This window comes from Pseudophryne corroboree, chromosome 6 (assembly GCF_028390025.1).
Source record: "Pseudophryne corroboree isolate aPseCor3 chromosome 6, aPseCor3.hap2, whole genome shotgun sequence".
NCBI lineage: Eukaryota > Metazoa > Chordata > Amphibia > Anura > Myobatrachidae > Pseudophryne > Pseudophryne corroboree.
The window spans coordinates 52138613-52162205 of NC_086449.1; the positions used below are offsets into that span (position 1 = coordinate 52138613).

General features: G+C 45.0%; 1 protein-coding gene across 1 annotated transcript in view; it reads right to left on the bottom strand.

Annotated features, from left to right (window-relative positions):
• Positions 1 to 5947: 5947 nt before the first annotated feature.
• Positions 5948 to 23593, bottom strand: part of LOC134936091 (zinc finger protein 850-like) — a 250676-nt gene continuing 233030 nt past the window's right edge. Inside the window, exon 3 of the mRNA XM_063931005.1 lies at positions 5948 to 11061. Coding sequence (XP_063787075.1) covers positions 9780 to 11061 — 1282 coding nt within the window. The 3' untranslated portion in view covers positions 5948 to 9779. The remainder of the gene's footprint in view (positions 11062 to 23593) is intronic.

Here is a 23593-nt window from a genome sequence, read left to right on the forward strand (position 1 = left end):
TCCGCATCCACAGACCATTTGCGCAGCCAGAGTCCCCTGTGTGCCGAGACAGCCATGGAAGACGTCCTTGCATTCAGATGACCCAGGTCCTTCATGGCCTCCACCAGGAAACCTGCAGAAACCTGTATGTGACGTAAAATAAGAATTTACTTTCCGATAATTCTATTTCTCGTAGTCCATAGTGGATGCTGGGAACTCCGTAAGGACCATGGGGAATAGCAGCTCCGCAGGAGACTGGGCACAAAAGTAAAAGCTTTAGGACTACCTGGTGTGCACTGGCTCCTCCCCCTATGACCCTCCTCCAAGCCTCAGTTAGGATACTGTGCCCGGACGAGCGTACACAATAAGGAAGGATATTGAATCCCGGGTAAGACTCATACCAGCCACACCAATCACACCGTACAACCTGTGATCTGAACCCAGTTAACAGCATGATAACAGAGGAGCCTCTGAAAAGATGGCTCACAACAATAATAACCCGATTTTTGTAACAATAACTATGTACAAGTATTGCAGACAATCCGCACTTGGGATGGGCGCCCAGCATCCACTACGGACTACGAGAAATAGAATTATCGGTAAGTAAATGCTTATTTTCTCTGACGTCCTAGTGGATGCTGGGAACTCCGTAAGGACCATGGGGATTATACCAAAGCTCCCAAACGGGCGGGAGAGTGTGGATGACTCTGCAGCACCGAATGAGAGAACTCCAGGTCCTCCTCAGCCAGTGTATCAAATTTGTAGAATTTAGCAAACGTGTTTGCCCCTGACCAAGTAGCTGCTCGGCAAAGTTGTAAAGCCGAGACCCCTCGGGCAGCCGCCCAAGATGAGCCCACTTTCCTTGTGGAATGGGCTTTTACAGATTTTGGCTGTGGCAGGCCTGCCACAGAATGTGCAAGCTGAATTGTACTACAAATCCAACGAGCAATAGTCTGCTTAGAAGCAGGAGCACCCAGCTTGTTGGGTGCATACAGGATAAACAGCGAGTCAGATTTTCTGACTCCAGCCGTCCTGGAAACATATATTTTCAGGGCCCTGACTACGTCCAGCAACTTGGAGTCCTCCAAGTCCCTAGTAGCCGCAGGCACCACAATAGGCTGGTTCAAGTGAAATGCTGAAACCACCTTAGGGAGAAATTGAGGACGAGTCCTCAATTCTGCCCTGTCCATATGAAAAATTAGGTAAGGGCTTTTATAGGATAAAGCCGCCAATTCTGAGACACGCCTGGCTGAAGCCAGGGCTAACAGCATTACCACCTTCCACGTGAGATATTTTAAGTCCACAGTGGAAAGTGGTTCAAACCAATGTGATTTGAGGAACCCCAAAACTACATTGAGATCCCAAGGTGCCACTGGAGGCACAAAAGGAGGTTGTATATGCAGTACCCCCTTGACAAACGTCTGTACTTCAGGAACTGAAGCCAGTTCTTTTTGGAAGAAAATCGACAGAGCCGAAATTTGAACCTTAATGGACCCTAATTTTAGGCCCATAGACAGTCCTGTTTGCAGGAAATGCAGGAAACGACCCAGTTGAAATTCCTCTGTAGGGGCCTTCCTGGCCTCGCACCACGCAACATATTTACGCCAAATACGGTGATAATGTTGTACGGTTACATCCTTCCTGGCTTTGATCAGGGTAGGGATGACTTCATCCGGAATGCCTTTTTCCTTCAGGATCTGGCGTTCAACCGCCATGCCGTCAAACGCAGCCGCGGTAAGTCTTGGAACAGACAGGGTCCCTGCTGGAGCAGGTCCTTTCTTAGAGGTAGAGGCCACGGGTCCTCTGTGAGCATCTCTTGAAGTTCCGGGTACCAAGTTCTTCTTGGCCAATCCGGAGCCACGAGTATAGTCCTTACTTCTCTCCTTCTTATGATCCTCAGTACCTTGGGTATGAGAGGCAGAGGAGGGAACACATACACTGACTGGTACACCCATGGTGTTACCAGAGCGTCCACAGCTATTGCCTAAGGGTCCCTTGACCTGGCGCAATACCTGTCTAGTTTTTTGTTGAGGCGGGACGCCATCATGTCCACCTTTGGTTTTTCCCAACGGTTCACAATCATGTGGAAGACTTCTGGGTGAAGTCCCCACTCCCCCGGGTGGAGGTCGTGTCTGCTGAGGAAGTCTGCTTCCCAGTTGTCCACTCCCGGAATGAACACTGCTGACAGTGCTATCACATGATTTTCTGCCCAGCGAAGAATCCTTGCAACTTCTGTCATTGCCCTCCTGCTTCTTGTGCCGCCCTGTCTGTTTACGTGGGCGACTGCCGTGATGTTGTCCGACTGGATCAGCACCGGCTGACCTTGAAGCAGAGGTCTTGCTAGGCTCAGAGCATTGTAGATGGCTCTTAGCTCCAGGATATTTATGTGAAGTGATGTCTCCAGGCTTGACCACAAGCCCTGGATATTTCTTCCCTGTGTGACTGCTCCCCAGCCTCTCAGGCTGGCATCCGTGGTCACCAGGACCCAGTCCTGAATGCCGAATCTGCGGCCCTCTAGAAGAAGATGAGCACTCTGCAACCACCACAGGAGAGACACTCTTGTCCTTGGAGACAAGATTATCCGCTGATGCATCTGAAGATGCGACCCGGACCATTTGTCTAGCAGATCCCACTGGAAGGTTCTTGCGTGGAATCTGCCGAATGGGATTGCTTCGTAAGAAGCCACCATTTTTCCCAGAACCCTTGTGCATTGATGCACTGAGACTTGGCCTGGTTTTAGGAGTTTTCTGACTAGTTCGGATAACTCCCTGGCTTTCTCCTCCGGGAGAAACACCTTTTTCTGGACTGTGTCCAGGATCATCCCTAGGAATAGAAGTCGTGTCGTCGGGATCAGCTGCGATTTTGGAATATTGAGAATCCAACCGTGCTGGCGCAGCACTATCTGAGATAGTGCTACCCCGACTTCCAACTGTTCCCTGGATCTTGCCCTTATCAGGAGATCGTCCAAGTAAGGGATAACTAAAACTCCCTTCCTTCGAAGGAGTATCATCATTTCGGTCATTACTTTGGTAAAGACCCGGGGTGCCGTGGACAAACCAAACGGCAGCGTCTGAAACTGATAGTGACAGTTCTGTACCACAAACTAGAGATGAGCGGGTTCGGTTTTACTCGGTTTTACTCGGTTCTCAAAACGGCATCTAATTGGCTCACGGATGTCACGTGTTTTGGATAGCCAATAAGGGTCGGTTTTGAGAACCGAGTAAAACCGAGTAAAACCGAATCCGCTCATCTCTACCACAAACCTGAGGTACCCTTGGTGAGAAGGGTAAATTGGGACATGGAGGTAAGCATCCTTGATGTCCAAAGACACCATATAGTCCCCTTCTTCCAAGTTCGCAATCACCGCTCTGAGTGACTCCTTCTTGAATTTGAACCTTTGTATGTAAGTGTTCAAGGATTTCAGATTTAAAATAGGTCTCACCGAGCCGTCCGGCTTCGGTACCACAAACAGCGTGGAATAATACCCCTTTCCCTGTTGCAGGAGGGGTACCTTGATTATCACCTGCTGAGAATACAGCTTGTGAATGGCTTCCAATACCGCCTCCCTGTCGGAGGGAGACGTCGGTAAAGCAGACTTTAGGAAACGGCGAGGGGGAGACGTCTCGAATTCCAATTTGTACCCCTGAGATACCACCTGAAGGATCCAGGGGTCCACTTGCGAGTGGGCCCACTGCGCACTGAACTTCTTGAGACGGGCCCCCACCGTGCCTGAGTCCGCTTGTAAAGCCCCAGCGTCATGCTGAGGACTTTGCGGAGGCGGGAGAGGGCTTTTGTTCCTGGGAACTGGCTGTTTGTTGCAGCCTTTTTCCTCTCCCTCTACCACGGGGCAGAAATGAGGCGCCTTCTGCCCGCTTGCCCTTATGGGGCCGAAAGGACTGCGCCTGATAATACGGCGTCTTCTTAGGTTGAGAAGCTACCTGGGGTAAAAATGTGGATTTTCCAGCAGTTGCCGTGGCTACCAGGTCTGATAGACCTACCCCAAATAACTCCTCCCCCTTATAAGGCAATACTTCCATGTGCCTTTTAGAATCCGCATCCCCTGACCACTGCCGCGTCCATAAACCTCTTCTTGCAGAAATGGACAGCGCGCTAACTCTTGATGCCAGTCGGCAAATATCCCTCTGTGCATCACGCATATATAGAAATGCATCCTTCAGATGCTCTATAGTCAATAATATACTGTCCCTATCTAGGGTATCAATATTTTCAGTCAGGGAATCCGACCACGCCAGGCCCGCACTGCACATCCAGGCTGAGGCTATTGCTGGTCGCAGTATAACACCCGTGTGAGAGTATATACATTTTAGGATATTCTCCAGCTTTCTATCGGCAGGTTCCTTTAGGGCGGCCGTATCAGGAGAGGGTAGTGCTACCTGTTTAGACAAGCGTGTGAGCGCTTTATCCACCCTAGGGGGTGTTTCCCAACGTGCCCTATCCTCTGGCGGGAAAGGGTACGATGCCAATAACCTTTTAGGAATTATCAGTTTTTTAATCGGGGGAAACCCACGCCTCATCACACACTTCATTTAATTCCTCGGATACAGGAAAAACTACAGGCAGTTTTTTCTCACCAAACATAACACCCTTCTTAGTGGTACTTGTATTATCAGATATATGCAATACATTTTTCATTGCTTCAATCATGTAACGTGTGGCCCTAGTGGAAGTCACTTTTGTCTCCTCATCATCGACACTGGAGTCAGTATCCGTGTCTGTGTCTGCCATTTGAGGTAACGGGCGTTTTAAAGCCCCTGATGGCGTTTGAGACCCCTGGACAGGCACAAGCTGAGTAGCCGGCTGTCTCATGTCGTCAACTGTCTGTCGTAAGGAGCTGACACTGTCACGCAATTCCTTCCACAAGCTCATCCACTCAGGTGTCGACTCCCTAGGGGGTGACAACTGTATAATAGGCAATTGCTCCGCCTCCATCTCATTTTCCTCCTCAAACATGTCGACACAATCGTACCGACACACCGCACACACACAGGGAATGCTCTGATAGAGGACAGGACCCCACTTGCCCTTTGGGGAGACAGAGGGAGAGTATGCCAGCACACACCAGAGCGCTATATATATACAGGAATACCACTATAAAATGTGCTTTTCCCTTTATAGCTGCTGTTACTATAAAACTGCGCCAAATTAGTGCCGCCTCTCTCTTTTTTACCCTTTTCTGTAGTGCAGGACTCCAGGGGAGAGTCAGGGAGACGTCCTTCCAGCGGAGCTGTGATGGAAAATGGCGCCAGTGTGCTGAGGAGATAGGCTCCGCCCCCTTCTCGGCGGCCTTTTCTCCAGCTTTTTTGGTAAGTTCTGGCAGGGGTTAAAATACACCCATATAGCCCTGGGGGTTATATGTGGTGTATTTATGCCAGCCAAGGTGTTTTACATTGCTGCTCAGGACGCCCCCCCCTAGCGCCCTGCACCCTCAGTGACCGGAGTGTGAAGTGTGCCTGAGTAACAATGGCGCACAGCTGCAGTGCTGTGCGCTACCTTGTTGAAGACTGATGTCTTCTGCCGCCGATTTTTCCGGACCTTTTCTTGCTTCTGGCTCTGTAAGGGGGCCGGCGGCGCGGCTCCGGGACCGAGCTCCGAGGCTGGGCCTGTGTTCGGCCCCTCTGGAGCTAATGGTGTCCAGTAGCCTAAGAAGCCCAATCCACTCTGCACGCAGGTGAGTTCGCTTGTTCTCCCCTTAGTCCCTCGATGCAGTGAGCCTGTTGCCAGCAGGTCTCACTGAAAATAAAAAACCTAAAACTAAACTTTTCACTAAGAAGCTCAGGAGAGCCCCTAGTGTGCACCCTTCTCGGCCGGGCACAAAAATCTAACTGAGGCTTGGAGGAGGGTCATAGGGGGAGGAGCCAGTGCACACCAGGTAGTCCTAAAGCTTTTACTTTTGTGCCCAGTCTCCTGCGGAGCCGCTATTCCCCATGGTCCTTACGGAGTTCCCAGCATCCACTAGGACGTCAGAGAAAAACATTTTAATGTCACTTCTATCCATAGAATCTAAATCCTCTAATAATGTGCCTGACCACTTTACTATGGATTTAGAAATCCATGCACAGGCAATAGTGGGCCTTAACCACATGCCTGAAGCTGTGTATATTGATTTGAGCATAGTCTCAATCTTGCGGTCTGCCGGCTCTTTCAAAGTGGTAGACCCAGGGACAGGTAAAACCACCTTTTTAGACAATCTAGATACAGAAGCTTCTACTATAGGAGGGTTTTTCCAACTTTTTCCTGTCCTCTTCAGAGAAAGGAGGAGCAACGAGAACCCTCTTTGGGATCTGGAATTTTGTGTCCGAAATTTCCCAGGATTTTTCAAACAATGCGTTTAATTCCTTAGACGCAGGGAAGGCAAGGGAGGCTTTCTTATTGTCTGTAAAGTAAGCCTCCTCAACCTGCTCAGGTACCTTGTCAGTAATGTGTAAAACGTCCCTAATGGCCTCAATTATGAGTTGCACCCCCTTAGCAAGGGATGCCTCCCCCCCAGTATATTTCTATCACCAACTCCCGTATTAGAGTCGGTTTCCGTGTCGACCTGCAATATCTGGGCAAGAGCACGCTTTTTGGGGGCATATACCAGGGGATTTGGATGAGGTAGTGGGAGCAGAATACGACAAAACCTCTACAGATTTTTTCAAAACCTGTGTTTCAGTCTCATTATGAGCTATCCTAGATGAAATCTGGGATATCATTCCCTTAATAGAAGCCACCCACTGGGGTTCGGATTCAGAAGACTGAGACAGTATATTGCATTCCTGAGTACATGGAATAGACTCCTCTGGAGAAGATACACACTCTGCAGCACAAGACACAGAGTCCCTAGACATGGTAATGTGAGATATATAAACATACACACACACAGAGAAAAATGTCAGACACAGGTTCCCCCAAGTACCTTCAGAGAGACAGAGTTAAGGAGCCAGCACACACAGTGCCCCAGTAGGCAGTTATATAATAAAAGTCTGGTGCTGACTGAGTAACCTTAATAGACTATACAGTACTAAAATGTGAACACTCTCCCCCCTCTGTAACCCTCTGGTACCGCACAGGATAGCTGGAGTTATGTTGAGGGGCAGCGCTCCCTGTCAGCGTCTCTGAGCTGTGATCTGCAGGGAGAAAATGGTGCTGGTGAGTGCTGGATCCGTTCTGAAGAGAAGCTCCGCCCCCTGTAATGGCACGTCTTCCCGCACTTCTGGAGATTATACTGGCCTGAGGTAATGGTGGCTAGTAGCAATACAGAGTCCCTGATAGCAATAGGGACCAGCGTAAAGGGTATTGCGCTTGCCCAGGGCTCCCCTCACAGCGCCGCACACATGTACCTCTGAGCCCTCTGGAGCGCAGACTTACACGGCTGTACTCCCACCCTTGTGCCACCATTCTCACCGGTGACCCGCTTATCGGGGCACCGGCGTCATACTCACCACCTCGACCTTCTGGCTCTGTTAGGGGGTGGCGGCAGTGCTGCCTCGGGGGCTAGCGATCATCACCGTCAGGAGCTCAGTGTCCTGTCAGCAGAAATAGGAGACATTAACCTCTAGGGTTGGTTCCTATTCCCTCCCTAAGTCCCACGAAGCAGGGAGGCTGTCGCCTATACCCAATTCAAAAAAAAAGAACTCCTAGGAGCTCCCCTAGCTGTGACCGGCTCCAACGGGCACATTTTCTAAACTGAGTGTGGTAGGTGGGGCATAGAGGGAGGAGCCAGCCCACACTCTTAAAGTGCCCATGGCTCCCAAGGGACCCGTCTATTCCCCATGGTACTAATGTGGACCCCAGCATCCTCTAGGACGTAAGAGATAATGATAAAATGATTCTTTGAGGTGCCAGATAGTCATTGTTACATGATCACCTAAGTATCTCTCCTGGGTCTATCTTCTAAAATGTAGAAGAGGAATGTACAAAAGTATTAAATACTGATGAAATCCTTTTACTCAATGAGTGTTATGGGGACAACTGCTAGTAACATGTATGGTTATTACAGATATGCGGCCGGATGTAATGGATTGGAGACGGCCAGAGCTCCAATCCGGCCGAACTTGAAATGTTTTTTTAAAAGCAGCAAATGTTTACAATGCAAAACCAGTCTCGGAGCTCCGGCCGTCTCGCAAGCCATTACATCCGGCCCATTATTTGTACATGGCCCTTCAGTCTACATACAGGACAGATCTGTCTGAGTTACATCACTGAGTACTATGGACCTGATTCAGAGATATATGCAGCCAGATCTGCGTCCATCTCCTCACATGCTGGGAGCCGCCCAGCACAGGACAAGGCTGCCCGGTATGTGTGATGGTCTGCCAGCCCGATGCATCTGCAATTAGATTGTGGACGCATCAAACTAATGTTGACCCCTGGCAGTGCAGCCTGTCTGCGCAGTCAGATGGTCAGCCTCCATATCTTATAAATGGAGCTGCTGCATGGGACATCACGCACCGAAAACAGTCACGGCATGCCCTTGTTGGGTCCACCACACCCCACCCCCAATCATCTTGCAGCCACATCCTTCATAGATGCAGCCGCGAGAAGGGTCACACATGTGCACTGCGGCCAGTGCATGTGCGCAGACCACCAAAATGCAGCCACTGCGTACAGATGCATGGCTGTGTTCAGGCCTGAATAACCCCCTATGTCAAAGTTAGTATTGTGTATATTATTACTGTCATACTAGTTTCATTTATTGTGAAGGAACTTTACTATTACCCTGGTACACAGAAGCCCTAAATCAGATCTGATCGCAGCAGCAAAATTGTTAGCTAATGGACACAACCATGTGCAGTGCAGGGGGGGGGGGTGGCAGATATAACATGTGTGGGGGGAGTTAGATTTGGGCGGGGTGTGTTCAAACTGAAATCTAAATTGCAGTATAAAAATAAAGCAGCCAGTATTTACCCTGCACAGAAACAAATAACCGAGAAAAATCTAATTAATTCCCTCTGCACGTTATATCTGCCCCACCACAGAGCAAATAGTTTTGCCCATTATCTAACAATTTTGCTGCTGCAATCAGATCTGAATTAGGCCCAATGCGCACAAATTGGGACTTATTTACTTACATGATGTGGAAAGCAAGCATGTGCTGTAACCCATAGCAACCAGATATCGGCTATTAGCTGTCTAGTGCCAGCAAACAAACAAGTGTTATCATTTGGTTGCTATGGGATACAGATGACCAGTGTTTTACTTGCACCATTTTACTAAACAGTAATAGTAGTAATATAAAAGGTATTAGAGAAATAATACAGAGGTATAAGAGACCAGAGGAAAGACCTGTAGCGGGTATACTGTAGTTACTACAGTTTTTTTGAAAGCCAGAGATTTTCACTCCATTTGTGTGCTGGATTTAAAGGCAATAGAAATACAAGCAAAACAAGCCTGAATTTACATGTATTATTACTGCCCGTTATCATCCAGCGATCATAGACAGTAAGAATCAGTGGCTTTGAAAAACTGATATTTAGTAAATATAACCCATATGGTGAAACAGAACAGCATACATTGTTCCTGTAGAAATACCCAGTACTCATAGCCCTGCTGGTCAGAGAAGGAATCCCAGTACTGAGAGGAGCTGCTGGAACTCTCTACTAGTCCCAGCACCTGCATGAGCAGAACAGCTGTATATTACAGAGCTCAGTAATGGCAGTCCCACGGTCATTGGCTATTGTTATACTGCAGCTCTAGTTCCTAACACAGAGACCTTCCCAAGGGGAAAAGTACCTCCAGGTCCACTTGTCTGACCTCTCCTGTCTTTATCAAGAGTCATTTATATAAAACACTTGTCACATTCAGAAAATAAATATTGGCTCCATTGAATTCATACAGTTGTGATAAGTTACATGTGATGAGTGACTCCGCATGTGATTACTGAGTGTTTTCTTTCTAGTAAAACACTTGCTGCATTCAGAACATATAAATGGTTTCTCTCCTGTGTGACTCCTCTGATGTACAACAAGATCTGACTTCTGGGGAAAACACTTCCTACATTCAGAACATGTAAATGGTTTCTCTCCTGTGTGACTCCTCTGATGTATAACAAGATAAGACTTCTGGGAAAAACACTTGCTGCATTCAGAACATGTAAATGGTTTCTCTCCTGTGTGACTCCTCTGATGTCTAACAAGATGTGACTTCATGGAAAAACACTTCCTACATTCAGAACATTCAAATGGTTTCTCTCCTGTGTGACTCCTCTGATGTATAACAAGCTCTGACTTCTGGGGAAAACACTTCCTACATTCAGAACATGTAAATGGTTTCTCTCCTGTGTGACTCCTCTGATGTATAGTAAGAAGTGACTTCCGGGAAAAACACTTCCTACATTCAGAACATTCAAATGGTTTCTCTCCTGTGTGACTCCTCTGATGTATAACAAGCGGTGACTTCTGGGGAAAACACTTCCTACATTCAGAACATGTAAATGGTTTCTCTCCTGTGTGACTCCTCTGATGAATAACAAGAGATGACGCATGGGAAAAACACTTGCTACATTCAGAACATGTAAATGGTTTTTCTCCTGTGTGACTCCTCTGATGTATAATAAGCTCTGATTTCCGGGAAAAACACTTGCTGCACTCAGAACATGTAAATGGTTTCTCTCCTGTGTGACTCCTCTGATGAACAACAAGAGATGACTCATGGGAAAAACACTTGGTGCATTCAGAACATTCAAATGGTTTCTTTCCTGTGTGAACTCTCTGATGTATAACAAGATATGACTTCCGGGAAAAACACTTGCTGCACTCAGAACATGTAAATGGTTTTTCTCCTGTGTGACTCCTCTGATGTATAACAAGAGATGACTTCCAGGAAAAACACTTGCTGCAATCAGAACATGTAAATGGTCTCTCTCCTGTGTGACTCCTCTGATGCATGATAAGATGTGATTTACATGTAAAGCTTCTGTCACACTCAGAGCACAGATGTGGTCTCTCTCCTGTGTGAATCCTCTGATGTCTGATAAGATGTGATTTACATGTGAAGCTTCTGTCACACTCAGAACACAGATGTGGTTTCTCTCCTGTGTGACTCCTCTGATGTATGATAAGACGTGATTTATGTGTAAAGCTTCTATCACACTCAGAGCACAGATGTGGTCTCTCTCCTGTGAGACTCATCATGTATAAGTTAAAACTTCTATCCAGAAAATGAAAATAGTTTCTTCGAACCCTTCAGAAGCTTAAGAAGAAATTATATCTTTAGTTGGCTAGAGCAGGAAACGAGATTAATTTCCACATTGTCTCTTTCTGCAGCCTTGTATTATATTCGTAGTTGGACTACAAGTTACCTGTAAAAACAAAACAATTTTTTTTTTAATTTAATAGCCTGAAGATCACCATTGTAATCAGCTGTAGTGTTATATTGTATAAGGAACATGATGTATCTTTATGTATGTTGCCTAATTGCTGGGCTCCCATTTCCAGTCAGATGTGCAGTACAGAGAATGACAGTTAGGAAGTATCCAATTAGCCGCAGTATATTGATAACTTATCACAAATACAATCATTTGGTATCCTGTTAGCGGCGATGTTATTATCGATAAGTCTCCATAGGGTTTATCGTGGTTTCTCTTCACCATCTTTGAGCTGGTGGTAAGTAGTGCATAATCCCTATTTAAAGCTAAAAATGTTGGGATTTGGTTCTGAACCCCTGGTACATCCCCCTGAATGACTAATGAGGCACTTAGAAGTTTTTAATTATTTTTAATTAGCCAATAATGACGTCATTTTTGGGGTCAAAAAATGCAAAGTGATGGAAATTGGGGTACAAGGTATGAAACAGGTATATTGGGGTGTTTAATAAGTAGGACAAGTGTTTTTAGGCTTGCAGTTGGGAGTAAGCGGTCCATTTCCACTTTTTTTAGTCTCCTAAAATTACCCAAATATATAATTATAATTAAATATAAGAAAGACAAGTTACGCAAAGTCCAAGCCGATTACGAACAACACCGTTTCTACACTTGGTTGGCTGACAGCACGGGACCTCCTTCACAAAGAAAATTCACAGGCCCACGCAGACGTAGGACACAAAGAATGCAGTATAGCACGTCAGCCAGTGAGACCGATGAGGTGTCAATATCCGACATTACAGCTTCTTCTCAGGGAGCCCCTTTAGGGGTAAAGACCCGGGCGATCACGTCAGGCAAACTAAAAGATCCACCAGATGGGGCGGCCAGTCGAGGCGGCAAGCGGGGAGGAAGACCCCCCAGGTCAACGCGGACCTAATCTTCAATCTGTCCTCAGCAAGTTTATCCCCTGCTGAGATTGCTGTCCTGTCCAAAGGCCTGGCATATGTACCTACTAAAGCCCCTGACAAATTCAAATGGAAAGTGGAGACTTTTAAATGAAACAGGACATTGAAACTAAAGGAACACTTTGAGAGGAAACCGGATCATGCTACAGTGAAGGATCTTCCACCACAGATACATAAGCTAGGAACAACTTCCAAGTTTGACCCAGTGTCACAAAATGCATCACTCAGGACATTCACCAACATGATGGAGAATTTACGGAATGAACCCCCCCCCCCCCCACCACCACCACAGGTCTTCAACAACCTTACCAGAGATGAACAGACTGCCCTTAATTCCCTGACAGACAGACCAGATATAATCATCAGGGGAGCGGACAAAGGGGGTGGCATGGTGGTTCTTGACACACAGGACAGAATGTGACCGCCTTCTGGCTGATAGAGACACGTACAGTCTATTAGCAAGTGACCCCACTTGCGTATACAAAACCACACTAGATAGCATCCTGACAGATGCCTTGTCTGAAGGCTCGATTTCACAGGAGATCCACAATAAATTGTCTTGTGTGCATCCTGTTTTCCCGATATTTTATGCCATTCCAAAAATACACAAGGATGCACAGCGTCCCCCTGGCAGACCTATCATTTACGCCAGGGGGTCGCTGTGCGAACCTATAACTATCTATTTAGATGCTTACCTGCAGCCTTGCATGCAAGCCATGTTCACGCATCTGAAGGATTCAAATGTGCTTCTGAGGAAATTGTTGTCATTTGGGGAGGTACGGGATGGCACTAAACTCAACACACTAGACGTAACAAGCCTCTATACCTGCATTCCGCACCAGGCAGGTATAGCAGCAGTCAAACGGTTGATCACTCATAACCAATTGTACACAGGGCCCGATGTCGATTTATTTGTAACATTGCTGGAATTCACATTGACCCATAACTACTTTCTTTTCAATGGGCAGTTTTTTAAACAGAAAACCGGGTGTGTGATGGGGTCAGCAGTGGCCCCGTCGCTGGCAAACGCCTACATATGGGAGGTGGAACGTTCAATGGTCTTTGAGAACCCCACTATTGCAGAGCACATTTCACTTTACTACCGCTATATAGATGATCTCCTTCTGTTTTGGACCCATGACGAATTGTCATTGGCCAAGCTGATTGAAGATCACAACAGGTACTCCAGTACAGTCAAGTTATCATTGACTACACATCTGACAGAGATTTGCTTCTTGGACATTAAAATCAAAATCCACAATAGACATATTCAGACCTCATTGTACAGGAAACCCACTGACAATTCCTCAAGAATATACAAATAAATTGTTTAAAAATCATACAATGTGATTTCCTAGATTTTTTTTTTTAGATTCTGTCTCTCACAGTTGAAGTGTATCTATGATGTAAATTACAGAGCTCTCATCTTTTTAAGTGGCTCAACTTGCACAATCGGTGGCTGTCCAAATACTTTTTTGCCCCACTGTATGTATGTATGTATGTATGTATGTATGTATGTATATACGAGAAAGTTCTGCACTCTCATCAAGATTCCAATGGTGGGTACTCCCGACAGACAAGGTCCGCAAATGTAGACAAGATTTTCACGTGGTGGAGGGTGCACTCTCACTAAATATAGAGTCCAAACATATCTTCACAACAAAAGTTTTATTGTAGCCTCATGGATATCGACGTTTCGATCCTAAACCAGGATCTTTTTCAAGAAAGGCCATACATAAATCATCAAATCCAGTTTTGATATAGTGATTCACAATGGTTAAAAATACATCTGGAAAAAATGGAACAAAACATGACTGAGCCTCCCAGGTCCCAATATGTAACAATAACAGTGACACTGATTATTGCAAACAAATACTATTAAAACGATTGGTTTAAAGAAAAGAAACCAATATATCAGAGCAGGTGGGCGGGGGTGAATAATCAGGAAGATGTATTTCATCACCGATGTGTGCACCAATGTTCCCAAAAAAATAATTGCACAAATCATATATCCTCACCTTCTGTGAGCACATTCCAATAGTGCTGTGCCTAATCAATAAGGCTCTGTTTATAAGAGAATATCTGCATAGTTTCAATAATCAGAACAAACAGCTGCTGTAATCCAGAAAAAACATATCTGTAGTAAACATATATTATTTATTAAGACAGGGTCATATATCTTAATTAGTGGCTAATAATAAGCTCAGAAGTTACTGGCGTGTGTGGCGTTTCTCTTGCATCTGTGAGTAACTTCTGAGCTTATTTATTGATTTAATGTCCGTTGGTTGAGTCATTTATAGTTTATTGACCTGGATTTATTATTGTTTATAGTTATGGATGTTACCCAGGTGCTGCCGCATGTATATACCTTGTACACACAGGTATTCATTGATTATGATCGCAGATACGCTTGTTTATATTTAGTTTTATATCTTTAAAGCCTGGATGTTTTTGTGTTTACAGCATTTATATGTTGGTTTACTTGAAACTCTATGGCCATGGATTGATTGTGGGAGATTGTTTAGCCCAGGTGCTACTCCATGTGCACTGTTTTCAGACATACAGGTGATTATTAGCCACTAATTAAGATATATGACCTTGTCTTAATAAATAATATATGTTTACTACAGATATGTTTTTTCTGGATTACAGCAGCTGTTTGTTCTGATTATTGAAACTATGCAGATATTCTCTTATAAACAGAGCCTTATTGATTAGGCACAGCACTATTGGAATGTGCTCACAGAAGGTGAGGATATATGAGTTGTGCAATTATTTTTTTGGGGAACATTGGTGCACACATCGGTGATGAAATACATCTTCCTGATTATTCACCCCCGCCCACCTGCTCTGATATATTGGTTTCTTTTCTTTAAACCAATCGTTTTAATAGTATTTGTTTGCAATAATCAGTGTCACTGTTATTGTTACATATTGGGACCTGGGAGGCTCAGTCGTTTTGTTCCATTTTTTCCAGATGTATTTTTAACCATTGTGAATCACTATATCAAAACTGGATTTGATGATTTATGTATGGCCTTTCTTGAAAAAGATCCTGGTTTAGGATCGAAACGTCGATATCCATGAGGCTACAATAAAACTTTTGTCGTGAAGATATGTTTGGACTCTATATTTAGTGAGAGTGCACCCTCCACCACGTGGAAATCTTGTATATATATCTATATATCTATATATATATATAATATATATATATATAAAATGTGTGTGTGTGTACACACATATAAGTTATAACCCGGAGGGCGCTAAAACATCAAATGTCCATTGTCAATATAAAAGTCCTTATAGTTTTAGGGTTTCTGATGTCTAAATGCTTTCAGATGTATTTTAATTGGACTTGATTAAAATCCCAGCCTGGAATATTTGAGATCCGATGCTTGATTGTACTCAGCCAGGTATTTCATCTGCAAGATACCCTCTCAACAAAAACAATGTAGACACCCAAATAACCTTTGATTGCATAGGAGACCACAAATAGGTTGAACTCAATGGACAATTGTCTCTTTTCAACCTTAGATACTATATTACTATGATTAATAAAATTCCAATGTTTATTTGTAACATCCAACATAAAATACATAATGTATATTAGTCTTTACATTGTACAAGGTGTATTATAGGAACAACCAGGATACATCAAAACAGGTGTAAACATGAGTGCCACCAACCACCCCAGGATGTGAGCTCAGTGGTGGGGACCCTCCAATGTATACCCTAAATCACCTTATTTAAAACTCTACGCATTTCGTCCTTTTAACAGAACTTCATCAGGGTTATATTTGATCTAAAAGTGTACCATATGGTGGATACTTATAAATTCCACCTGCCTAACGAGAATGACAATGGGCAACGAATAATAATAGTGCCTAGGCTAAGGATAGTATTGCCAATAGTGGCGAACAAGACGTAAAACCTTCACTGGCCCAGTTAAATTTATGAACTATACACTCCCAAAGTTGTAATTATTCTGACAAAGGGAGGAATTATGGTTAGATGCTGCTCTTTGAAGCACGCTATAAGGGTTATTCTCTCTGTAAAATAAATATATATATATATATATACATACATACATACATAGTTGACCTAAGTGTGGTCGACCTTATAAACTAATATATATATATATATATATATATATATATATATATGTAACAGGCTGTATAGCAAACAGCGGCACTCAGAGACTGACACAGCGAGAATAAAGTGCTGGTGCTTTTAATTCATGGCTGGTGAATCCAACGTTTCGGGGCACGCAAGCCCCTTTTTCAAGGTGAGCCAAAAACAATACAAAGTGTGCAAACAGTGAATAACATTTACCTTTATGGTGAGGAGGACCCACGTGTGGGAAAGACTGCAGCATCCGGGGGAGCCTGGAGCTTCCGTCCCGGATGTAGTGACGTGTCAGTGTTGCGGTCACGTGTCCTCCAGCGCGTCTCAGGCCGCCCCGTTGCCATGACATCCTGACGCTCCATGGTTGCTATGGACGTCTGAGGCAAGTGCGGGTGCCGGGGTCGCGGAGGAGGCGCGACTTCAGACTGAGGGTGATTGATAGTGCAAGTAATAATTGCGAGTAGGGAAGAAAATGTTGCACTATGCTGTCATAACATAAAGCAAGTGATTAAAATGCATACCGGCCTGAGTAAAAGGTCTCCTGGTTATCTAGCACTTGAATTATCATAGTTATTATATACAAAGCTGACTGCTAGTATGGTAGACCCCTAATCTATGCAGTGTTATACCGATATTCAAGATAAGTTCTATGTAGCATGCATAAGTTACACAGAGTAAGGACTACTGAGCCTAGTGCACCACCGGAGATATCGGAGGTGCAACCGTCCTTTTAATCAGGTGATGGAGACTGATAAGTGTTGCTCAGAAAACACTCCATTGGATTCTGTCATTGACACCTTTCGGCCTCACGGTGTCCAATCTGTACATCCACGTTGCCTCTCGTCTAAGTAGGGTAGCTGCTCTGTCTCCACCTCTCAGATTGGTGGGAATATGATCAATAATTTGGAACTGCAGGTCTTTCAATGTATGTCGCTTGTCGACGTAATGTCTGGCCACAGGTTGTTCCGATTTCTTGGTTAAAAGTGCTGCTTTTAATGCGGACCTGTGCAAGGCAAAGCGTTCCCTGGCATTGCGTATAGTCTTACCTACATACTGCTGTTTGCATGGACACGTGATTAAGTAGACTACGTGTGTCGTCGTGCAGGTGAGTACATGTTTAATGTTGTAGGAAGACCCGGTGGAGGTAGATTTAAACCTTGAGCCAGTGATCATTGTTTTGCAGGTTTCACAGCCTAAACATTTATAGCAGCCTGCTGCTTTTGTTAGGAAATTGGTGGTAGGTGCTGAATCGAATCCTGTAATGTCTGGATGTACCACGAAGTCTTTGATGCTTCTACCTTTTTTGTAGCACATCATGGGTCTTTTCCTCCTTAGCCCGATTAAGTTCTTATCAGTGGAGACTATGGGCCACAGTGCTTTGAGAGCCCGTGGGATCACTGCACTGGATGTGTTATATTGTGCCACAAATGGTACAATGTCATTCCTCTTCTTGATGGTGGGTGCTAGGAGTTGGTCTCTATTTATAGTCAGGATTTTTTGTTCATTGGTGAGTAATAATTTGCTGTTTTGTAACCTCTCTCTTTAAACCTTGCGGTCACGTTGTTCAAAGCAGATTCCAATTGTGTCGGATCACTGGTGATTCTGGCTGCCCTCATGTATTGGGATTTAGGAAGCCCCTTTTTGAGGGCAGTGGGATGGTGGCTGTTGTAGCGTAATAAAGTGTTTTTATCGGTTGGCTTGTGGTACACTTCAGTGTGGAGCATGCCATCCTTGATGATGATGTTAACGTCCAGATAATTTAATTTGTTGGGGTCACACTGCGATGTGACTCTAATGGTGGACGGTCTGGTGTTGATGGCTTCGATGAACCTTTCAAACCTTTCTTTGCCACCGGTCCAGAGCAGAAACACATCATCTATATATCTACAGTAGTGTACGTCTTCATGCTAGAGGAAGAGCAGTCCATGTTTTTCAACAACGACGTTTACACACAATATATTCTACACTACTGTAGATATATAGATGATGTGTTTCTGCTCTGGACCGGTGGCAAAGAAAGGTTTGAAAGGTTCATCGAAGCCATCAACACCAGACCGTCCACCATTAGAGTCACATCGCAGTGTGACCCCAACAAATTAAATTATCTGGACGTTAACATCATCATCAAGGATGGCATGCTCCACACTGAAGTGTACCACAAGCCAACCGATAAAAACACTTTATTACGCTACAACAGCCACCATCCCACTGCCCTCAAAAAGGGGCTTCCTAAATCCCAATACATGAGGGCAGCCAGAATCACCAGTGATCCGACACAATTGGAATCTGCTTTGAACAACGTGACCGCAAGGATTAAAAAGAGAGAGGTTACAACAGCAAATTATTACTCACCAATGAACAAAAAATCCTGACTATAAATAGAGACCAACTCCTAGCACCCACCATCAAGAAGAGGAATGACATTGTACCATTTGTGGCACAATATAACACATCCAGTGCAGTGATCCCACGGGCTCTCAAAGCACTGTGGCCCATAGTCTCCACTGATAAGAACTTAATCGGGCTAAGGAGGAAAAGACCCATGATGTGCTACAAAAAAGGTAGAAGCATCAAAGACTTCGTGGTACATCCAGACATTACAGGATTCGATTCAGCACCTACCACCAATTTCCTAACAAAAGCAGCAGGCTGCTATAAATGTTTAGGCTGTGAAACCTGCAAAACAATGATCACTGGCTCAAGGTTTAAATCTACCTCCACCGGGTCTTCCTACAACATTAAACATGTACTCACCTGCACGACGACACACGTAGTCTACTTAATCACGTGTCCATGCAAACAGCAGTATGTAGGTAAGACTATACGCAATGCCAGGGAACGCTTTGCCTTGCACAGGTCCGCATTAAAAGCAGCACTTTTAACCAAGAAATCGGAACAACCTGTGGCCAGACATTACGTCGACAAGCGACATACATTGAAAGACCTGCAGTTCCAAATTATTGATCATATTCCCACCAATCTGAGAGGTGGAGACAGAGCAGCTACCCTACTTAGACGAGAGGCAACGTGGATGTACAGATTGGACACCGTGAGGCCGAAAGGTGTCAATGACAGAATCCAATGGAGTGTTTTCTGAGCAACACTTATCAGTCTCCATCACCTGATTAAAAGGACGGTTGCACCTCCGATATCTCCGGTGGTGCACTAGGCTCAGTAGTCCTTACTCTGTGTAACTTATGCATGCTACATAGAACTTATCTTGAATATCGGTATAACACTGCATAGATTAGGGGTCTACCATACTAGCAGTCAGCTTTGTATATAATAACTATGATAATTCAAGTGCTAGATAACCAGGAGACCTTTTACTCAGGCCGGTATGCATTTTAATCACTTGCTTTATGTTATGACAGCATAGTGCAACATTTTCTTCCCTACTCGCAATTATTACTTGCACTATCAATCACCCTCAGTCTGAAGTCGCGCCTCCTCCGCGACCCCGGCACCCGCACTTGCCTCAGACGTCCATAGCAACCATGGAGCGTCAGGATGTCATGGCAACGGGGCGGCCTGAGACGCGCTGGAGGACACGTGACCGCAACACTGACACGTCACTACATCCGGGACGGAAGCTCCAGGCTCCCCCGGATGCTGCAGTCTTTCCCACACGTGGGTCCTCCTCACCATAAAGGTAAATGTTATTCACTGTTTGCACACTTTGTATTGTTTTTGGCTCAACTTGAAAAAGGGGCTTGCGTGCCCCGAAACGTTGGATTCACCAGCCATGAATTAAAAGCACCAGCACTTTATTCTCGCTGTGTCAGTCTCTGAGTGCCGCTGTTTGCTATACAGCCTGTTACCTGCATCAATTTCTCCAGAGGGCACCTGAGCAATATACTCGTCTTCAGGAGAGTGCCGATCCGACATTTGCAAGTATATATATATATATATATATATATATATATATATATATATATATATATATTACACATATACATACATACATACATACATACACACACTGCTCAAACAAATCAAGGGAACACTCAAATAACACATCCTAGATCTGAATGAATGAAATATTCTTATTAAATACTTTGTTCTTTACATAGTTGAATGTGCTGACTGTTAGGGTCTCCTGCCCTGTGCTGCCACGTCGTCATGGCAACCGGGAGACAAGTGCTAGTGGAGTAACCTGAGCGCAGCTGATACTCCGGTTCGGGTCTTTTGCTGTGCAGTGGTTATAGGCTCTGTGCACGGCAGGGGATCCGGTGCTGGTTTTTGTGCTCACAGTCTGTGAGGTCTGAGTGGGGCGTGGACAGCACCTGCTTTATAAGGCCTCTTTTCAGGGTAAGCAGATGCTGCTGAATCTTTGTTGGTTAGTCAGTTCATGAAAGTTAGCCAGTACTGTGTAGCTTTGTATTTGTTTGTTGCTTACTGCAAATAGGCCTGGGGATTTGGTATTACACTCTGCCAATCCAGACCTAGCAGTAAGACTGGAGTCAGTCGTTTAGCTTGCTGGGGTTCTGTTACTACTCTGTGAACTTAGCAAGTTTGCGGCTGTATTCTAAGACTTGCCTGTCTAATCCTGTCTCACTGTGCTAGGTGTCAGGGGTCAGTTTAGTGGCAGTAAGCTAAAACCTGTGCACTGCAAGTGAGAATTAGGATTGTGGAGATTCTCCTTGTGTCTATCATTCCATCTCTGACCAAGGAGTTTACTGCCACACCCGTTGGTAACCCTTTAGGGTTTTGCTGTTGCCCTTAGCAACAGCATTTCGGGTTCTCTACGTATTAAAACACAACATCTTGCTTTTCCATCTGAGCAGTTCTAATACAAGGGAGATACCCAGTTCCTTAGCCTCTGGGCTTCTCTGTTCACTTTGTGTGTATTTTGTTACCCTATCACCTTCTGTGTACATTATGTCATATCCCCCAGTTTGTCTGTGAGTCCATCTGTTTTGCATAACAGTTCAAACACCAGTACATTCCTGCAGACACTGGAGTGCATAACAGTTCTGACACCAGTACTTTCCTGCAGGCACTGGTGTGCATAACATATTCAGCAGCCTAATACTCCTGTTGAAATTTTGTGGGAATATGGAGCATACCCCTCAAAATACGTTGCAACAGGTGGTCGATCAGGTGCAGGTCCTGACTCGACAATTTAATGATTTGTCCATTAAAATGCACACCTCCCAGGCTGCTGGCGGAGCTCCCGCAGCAGCAGCACCTGCAGGGGTTAAGGAGCTGAAAGTAAATCTCCCGGATCGTTTTTCTGGAGATCGCTCGCAGTTCTTTTGTTTCAAGGAGAGCTGCAAGCTATACTTCCGGCTTAGGCCTCAGTCTTCTGGGTCGGAGATTCAGCGGGTGGGCATAGTGATTTCCTTGCTACAAGGAGACCCACAGGTCTGGGCATATGGGTTGCAGCCTGACTGTCCGTCGCTTAAAAGTGTTGATGCTTTTTTTACGGCACTGGGCATGTTGTATGATGACCCTGACAAGACGGCCTCAGCCGAGGCTCAGATTTCGATCCTTAAGCAAGGGCGAAGGCCAGTTGAGGTTTACTGTACGGAGTTTCGGAGGTTGGCCCATGATACCCAGTGGAATGACCCAGCCCTGAGACACCAGTACCGAAGAGGTCTTTCTAACCAGATAAAGGACCAACTGGTACAATATCCCTTGCCCGATAGCTTGGATCAGCTCATGCAGTTATCCATCCGGGTGGATAGACGGCTGAGAGAGCGTAGGCTTGAAAGGGAGACTGAGATTTCCTTCCTTCCCAAGGGAACCTCAGACTCTGAGGAATTTTCTGAGGAGCCTATGCAGATTGGGGCTACCCGCCTCTCCTCGCGTGAGAAGACGCGGAGGAGACAGCAGGGGTTGTGTTTGTACTGTGGGAATAAAGGTCATGTGGTAGTATCATACATGCAAAGCTAATTCTGCTGGGTAATTATAATTGAAACATTATTGCATAGTATGTGATTTTGAAGTACTTTGTAAAGTTTTGAATGATATAGACCCAGTTTTATCTTTGTGGAATGCCTGGTTGTTGTTTTTAAGGTAATTTATTGCCTGGCATTTGAGGGGGTGGGGTGTGGTTGCAGATTTCAATTATTGGTTTCACTTGTAATAGTCTTCTACTTAAGTCCAATGGTGTAGGCTGTGCAAAGCCGTTTGGCTGTGCATCTATGATCTAAGCGTGCATTTTATCAAAGCGTGATAAAATTGACAAATAACAGCAGCGTTCAATCAGCGTTCAATCGAAGTGAACAAGAAGGAAAACAGAAGCACATCAATCAAACAAAACAAACAAAAAACTGAAGAACTAAAAACAAATGTGAGTAACTTACTCCTCAGATCACTCACCACCTGAATGTTGCATCTGATGAAATAGCATGGAACTACCATACTTGGACAATTCAAAAACCATCCATTTCACCTACAAATGCTTGTATCTGTACTATTGTAATTTTGATTTTTATGCACAGCTGCACCAATGCAATTTTACCTGCAAACAGTTAAAAAAACTAACATAAGTACCATTGCTACTTAAACCTCTCACAATCCTTTCATTTCTTACACTCCAAATACATTTCTGCACCCACTTTATCTACACTTTTGACTCATTTCATACTAAATCTACACCCCGTGAGCCTACACTGCTTTTCTCACCTGCATTTCTGCAATTCTTCTGCTCGGATTCCCTTACAGTCTCCTCTCCTACTTCCACTTTCCCTCAACCTATTCACCTACTTAACACTATGTCAAGGTTTTCTTATACTCCCCACATCACTCAGTGTCTACCTAATAATGTATCTTTATCCTTCCCCCCTAGTCTCCTACACCTCCTCCTCTCTCCCCTCCTCTGTCTCCCCTCCATCCCTCTAGTTCCTTCCCCCACCTTTCGTGTTACCCCACTTTCCTTCACCTCTGCCCCTTGGTCCTGCTACCCCACAACTCAGCCCTGCTCCCTCTCTCCCTTCCCTGTCACCTGCCCACACCCCCATCCACATCACACTGACCTCCCTCCCCGCCCACCTCCTGCAGTTTCCCCTGCTAGCTCAGTCACCCGTACCATCACTACTCTCTCATCATCCCTGCCCTCAAAGTTAATTCCACCTCATCGCTACAGCAACCCTGATAATCTCATTCACATCTCTCCCACAAACTCATACCCCCTGTCCTGTGCACTCTGGAATGCCAGATCTGTTTGTAACAAACTGGTCCCCACTCATGACCTTTTCATTTCCAAATCCCTACACCT